General features: G+C 39.1%; 1 protein-coding gene across 1 annotated transcript; it reads right to left on the bottom strand.

The window, feature by feature from the left end:
* Nucleotides 1-2,138: 2,138 nt before the first annotated feature.
* On the bottom strand, nucleotides 2,139-5,880 carry LOC109204084 (cathepsin K-like). The gene is given in 5 exon segments (XM_019364282.2): nucleotides 2,139-2,444; nucleotides 2,631-2,739; nucleotides 3,098-3,263; nucleotides 5,049-5,267; nucleotides 5,869-5,880. Coding segments are annotated over 5 exon segments (606 nt in total). The 3' UTR covers nucleotides 2,139-2,344.
* Between the last annotated feature and the right edge of the window lie 138 nt (nucleotides 5,881-6,018).

Genomic DNA, 6,018 nt, shown 5'->3' with positions numbered 1-6,018 from the left:
GTTAGATTGAGAGTTGTTTTTTTTTTTTATATTAGTATGGCAGAGGCAAGATTAAAGAAGTTCAGAATAAACACAACAGAAGCACACCGCTTTGTAAAAGAAGATATCTCACAGTCATGTTTCATATGACACAATTCCTTTCTTGAAATGACAAATTCGACCAAGCTGACAAAGATATTTTCAACAATATTTCCTTTAAGTTTTCATTTCATCTGCACGGAGTAAAATCATAATTTTAGCTGTAGCTATCCATATTAACCTTGCTATGAGACTATCATATGTGCAAATGACAGTTTTCTCTGAGGGTTAGAAATATAGATATTGGAAAACTTGGAGAATGGAAAATGATATTATGGCAATACACTCATTAGAATTTTATATTTAATTCACTGAAACTAATGAGAAAGGTCAGGAAGGTCATTAAAAATGTTGGAAGTTCATTCTGCAGTTTCAGGAATAAGTGGTTCTGGACAGAAGTGAAGGTCAAAATAAATATTTGACCTGTCAGCTCTAAATGAAAGATCATGAGGTCAGTGCGTTTTCAGGCAGCGCTGTGGGATGAACACAGACAACTGAAAGAGGAACAAACCAAATCATGCATTTCAGTCATGAACATATAAGTTCAAGTAATGGATTTCATGACACTACATGCTTTTATAGAGTAATTCGGCCAGACCACAACATAAGGGTGAGCCATCTTCATCAGACCCGAAGCAGCCACATCACATAACTAGTAAAGTTTGATAATGATTTATTTACAATATATTGATTCATTAGGTTATTTGACACAGACGAGGAGCTGATTATAGCTTTGGGGTGGACCTAACGTCAAAACAACAAACAAAAGGAGCCTATCTCGAGGATTCACCAAACTTACCTAATCAAAAAGAATCAAACCAAATGACAGCAACTTGCCTCCCTAACTACGAAAAACAGGAGAAAACCATCATCAAACAAAAAATATTGTTCAGTACGATGGGTCTCAGTTTCTGCTGCCTCATTCAGATGGTCAGAATTTTACTTAAACAATATGAAAAAATGGGTTCAATCTGCCTTCTATCAATGCTTCAGCCTAGTGGTCTTACAATGGTGTGGGAGATGTTTCCACTTTGTACCTCTGAGCAAGTGCCACAGCCTTTTAAGTTCTAAAAGCAAAAGGGGATCCAACCAATTATTAAGTGTATGCAATAAGGTGTACCGTGAATGTATAAACTGTAACTGTAACTATTTGTGTTACTGTGTTTCTTCCAGATACTAACCCCAAGTTACTCTCTGATGCATCCATCGGAGTATGAATGCATGTGAATGTAGTTAGAAAGCACTAAGAAACAGTGCTTGTGAGAATGGGTGTGATTGGGTGAATGTGGCATGTTGTATAGAGCGCTTTGAGTACTCCAGGAGAGTAGAAAAGCGCTATATAAGAATCAGTCCATTTACCATTTACCATATGGGCAGAAAGAAACCAAATGAAGCCCTGGCTTCCATTACAACAGTGTTTAAAACTGACATGATTTAATTTAATTTGATTTGATTTATATAGCGCCAAATCACAACAACAGTCGCCTTTATATTGTAAGGTAGACCCTACAATAATACATGCAGAGAAAAACCCAAGAAACATATGACCCCTTATAAGCAAGCACTTTGGCGACAGTGGGAAGGAAAAACTCCCTTTTAACAGGAAAAACCTCCAGCAGAACCAGGCTCAGGGAGGGGCGGCCATCTGCTTCAACTGGTTGGGGTGAGAAAAGGAAAGGACATGATTTCAGCTGCCAGTTATCCAACATGATCTGACAGCAGCTCATTTCCAGTTTTATAGAATGTGAGGCTGTTTAGAAAATCTGGAAATGTAACACACAGGGTTTTAGTATATCATATGATTATAGTTTATGGTGTTTTGGTGTATCATTAAGTTATTGTACAGTTAAATACTTTCATCTGACTTACTTTAGTGCCCACATGGTGTAGAACCATTGGAAAGTATTTTTGTGTGGATATCCTGATCTTTACATCACTTATTCCCATATTTGCTTGTGTTTTTGTGTGATGACATGAAAAAAAAAATTCCAAATGAGGCATTCAAATTCAAAATGAACCTTTTATTCAATTTCATAGAAAACATCTTGTTTTTTGGAATCTAAGACTCAAAAACATTTAATACCTGTTTTAAGTGAACCTGTTCGCTAACTCCAAATTCCATTTCCTGTTAGAAAAGACTGTAAACAAACATATTGTACTGTAGTGATTGCGGATGTGTTGAAATGAACATTTACTCTGAACATTTCCAAGTGTATATTCGTCTTATAGTAGTCTAAGCAAAGCCCCTTCATTTTCCCTAATCTCTTCACAGGATGGGGTAGCTAGCGAGGTTGGTGATGCCGCAGAGGTTGCCACGGTTACGTGCCATCAGGATGTATCCCTTGTTGCCCCATTCCTCACCCCAGCTGTGAAGAAAAGACAAAAGATGGAGTCAGAGATGGAACGACGGAGACGATGAAATATCGCCAGGAGTCAAACAGCATTTCAGCTTATCATTTTGACAGATGACATGAAAACAACAAACAACCAACACTTAATTTTAGTGGACATTTGAGACACCTGATGCCATTCAGACAAGTGACATGTTCCACCTGTTCTTGACAATCCAGTACTTCTTCCCCTTGGTGTTCACTCCATAGCCTACTGCCAGTACGGCATGATTGACGTCATCTTTGTTACAGTTGGGATCGTAGTAAACACCTGGGTTCACGACAGAGAAACAAAGAGCTGCATTAGTGAACAGTGCATAAACTATGTACCTCGCACAATTTTTAATGTTGAATATAACCAGAAAGTTGTTGATGTGTTATGTTTAATTCTTTTACTGGCTTTTTTTTTACACCAATATAACCTAATTTTACCTTTATTTAAAGTTTAATGCTCAAAATGAAGGTGTGAACTCTATATTTAGGTGATTTAATTCATATTTAATGAAGAAATCCTGACTAAACAGGCCCTTATAAATTCTAGGATTTTATTCAACACATTTTCCTTCCCTTATATGAAGTAGGTGCAGGTAACAATTTCATCTGACCAGACATCTGAGAAGTTTACTGACCATGCTTGTAGAACTGGAAGCTGCTCTGTTGTGCATCGATGCCCACAGACACTGGACCAACTTTGTAGAGTGCAACAGCCAGCGCGCGCTCATTACCCACTGGGATCTCCTTGTAGCCTTTGCACTGGGCTGCCATGCCTGATGCATTGTAGCGGCAGGACTGATCCTGCAGGCAGGACAAAGGAGGAGAAAATGCTAAAACCATTTGTTGCTGATTTTTAAAGTGGCAATTCTTGATATTTAAGATTTTAAATTTCTACTGTGTGTCAGCAAACTGTAAACGTCATTGCTATGTTTGGGGAAAAGCAGACTAAAAAAAGCAACTAATAAAAATGAAGAACTGCAACAATAAGCCACAATAACTGAACTTAAACCTCAGATTCATCAGGCTGCTACTTTTCATGTCTTTACCTCACAGTGTAATCATATTCAGGTAGAATATCGAATTTTAATCCAATGGTTATTACTGATTAACTGACAATAAAAACAAATGAATAATTGTAGTATAAATGAATAATCAAAATACTTGCTATGCAAGGTTTTGATACCTTGTGACTCTTCTGTCACATGCTTATATCACATGATGTGTTTGGTGCAATTCCAACTAGCCAAACAATAGAGAGACGGCAGATTTGTATCATTACCGAGCAGATGTACTTCCTCCTCATATTACCAGATGACTAAAGAAGAAACTATGCACACGCTGTGGGAGAGTTTCCTCTTCATCATTTCTCCTGAATCTCCCTCTGGTAAGATGTTTGCAGCTACTTTACTGTCAAAATGGAATATTTTCTTCCTTGTTGCGTGTGGTTGGTGAAGTGTGTGAAGGGGACAAGTGTGACACCCTCACAGCCAAGTGAGAACCTCTTCACCATTTTGGTTTCAATATGTGTCTGCAGCTAACAGCTGATTAGATCAAAACTGACTACAGTTCCAACCAGTCTTTCATTATCCATTGATAACTCTGATATCACACCCTCCCCTCAGGTTAGGAGTCTTGGTGTCATCCTCGATGGCACTCTGTCTTTCACAGCACATATAAATAATATCACTCGGTCTTCCTACTTTCATCTCCGTAATATTAACCGCATTCGTCACTCACTCACTCCACACAGTACCGCCATACTTGTCAATGCTCTTGTCACATCTCGTTTAGATTACTGTAATTCTCTTCTCTATGGTCTACCTCATAAATCCCTCTATAAATTGCAGTTAGTTCAAAATACAGCTGCTCGTATTATTTCCAGAACTAGATCCACTGAACATATAACACCTGTTCTTAAAGAGCTCCATTGGCTTCCAGTTCACCTCCGTGTCAATTTCAAGATCCTGCTTCTCACTTTCAAAGCACTTTATAACCTCGCTCCTCCATATCTATCCGATCTTCTCCATACATACTCACCCCTTTGTACACTCCGCTCTTCTTCAGCTTCCCTTCTGTCTGTTCCACCTGCTCGCCTGACTACCACGGGACTCAGAGCCTTTAGTTGTTCTGCCCCGAGACTTTGGAATGCACTTCCACTTGTTCTCCGGACCACACACTGTCTCACCACTTCTAAATCACGTCTCAAAACTCATCTATTTATGAGTATTATTTATAACAACTAGGTTAAAAGACTTTTTGTGAAAGTCTGCAAAGCTTCTTTGTAAGAGTGCCTACACAGAACAAACTTCTAGCTTATCTTAAGTACTGGAAGGGGTGGGGCAATCACTCATTTAAAAAAAAAAAAACACCAACTAAATTATACTTGTTTATTACTTTAAAAAACCCTCGCCTGACTGCTTTGGTCCATCTTGCCTTTATGTGTTCAAGCACCCAGTGATATTAAAATATAAGTGCTTAGTTTATAGAGAATGTGACACTCACTACATGAAATGAACTGAAGCGAAAGGCTCGGATTAATAAGCTACTTCAAGTTTAGTTGTGTGTTTGGCAGAGTGGGTTGCTCACCTGTCCAACCTATGGGTAGGCCGCTTCAGAGTCAATACCTCCATTGTCATTCACATACTGGAAGGCATTGGTCATGTAGCCTCCTCCACAGCCGTCGTTCTCTGTAACACAGTCCACCAGGTTCTGAGGACTGAGGTCAACGAGCTGCCCGGTCTGCTTGGCCAACTGCCCCTCAAGGGCCCCGGCAGAGCTAAAGGCCCAGCAGGAGCCACAGGAGCCCTGTCAGGGGTCAAAGAAAGACTGGTGAGTAAGAGGTTTAGTTTGATATGTACATACCACTGTGACTGGACTGTTGCTGACAACAGTAAGAGGGAACTAAGCCGGCATGGAAGCTATAATCAGCGGAAATGTAAGAAACCCAGATCAGACCAGAGTTGGTAGGAAACAAGAATAAATGTGCACATTGTAAGGAAATAAATACCAAGCTGTTCTGATAAGCAATTATTTTTTAAGGAAACCACTTGTGGAGAGCCTGTTTTTTCATAGAATAATCAGTCATCAAGAAATAACAGCATATTTAAAACATATTTATCATATAAAAGAGAATCAAATTAAACAGATTAAATCAACATCACAGCAAATACTGTGTCTTCTCCTGTCTGTCCACTGGGAGGCAGACTGTGACAGCATTGACAAAGAAAGAAAGCCATTTCTGTTTGCTGATCGAAAGGCTGTAACTGCTGTGAATTTGGGTTGTAAATAGAATCGGCTGCTGGGCAGTTTGTGGTGTGCAGTAATGTTGAAACAGTGTTAATGACACACAGTGAGAAATGGTCTTTTTTACAGGTCTGGACCGACACATCCAGCGCTAATGAATCACTGACACCGCCATCGTGTTTGGCTTTCATCCAGGGAATAGGGACTTGCTGTAATATAGATGAACATTTATGTTGAATTTAAATTAAAAGGTTATTCTTGTTAACATGTGTTGGGTGTAACTAATGCTTCTATGCCTGAATAGGAACAAATC

Source organism: Oreochromis niloticus, linkage group LG11, assembly GCF_001858045.2.
Source record: "Oreochromis niloticus isolate F11D_XX linkage group LG11, O_niloticus_UMD_NMBU, whole genome shotgun sequence".
In the NCBI taxonomy this organism is placed as follows: domain Eukaryota; kingdom Metazoa; phylum Chordata; class Actinopteri; order Cichliformes; family Cichlidae; genus Oreochromis; species Oreochromis niloticus.
This window is presented reverse-complemented; position numbering and strand designations above follow the sequence as displayed.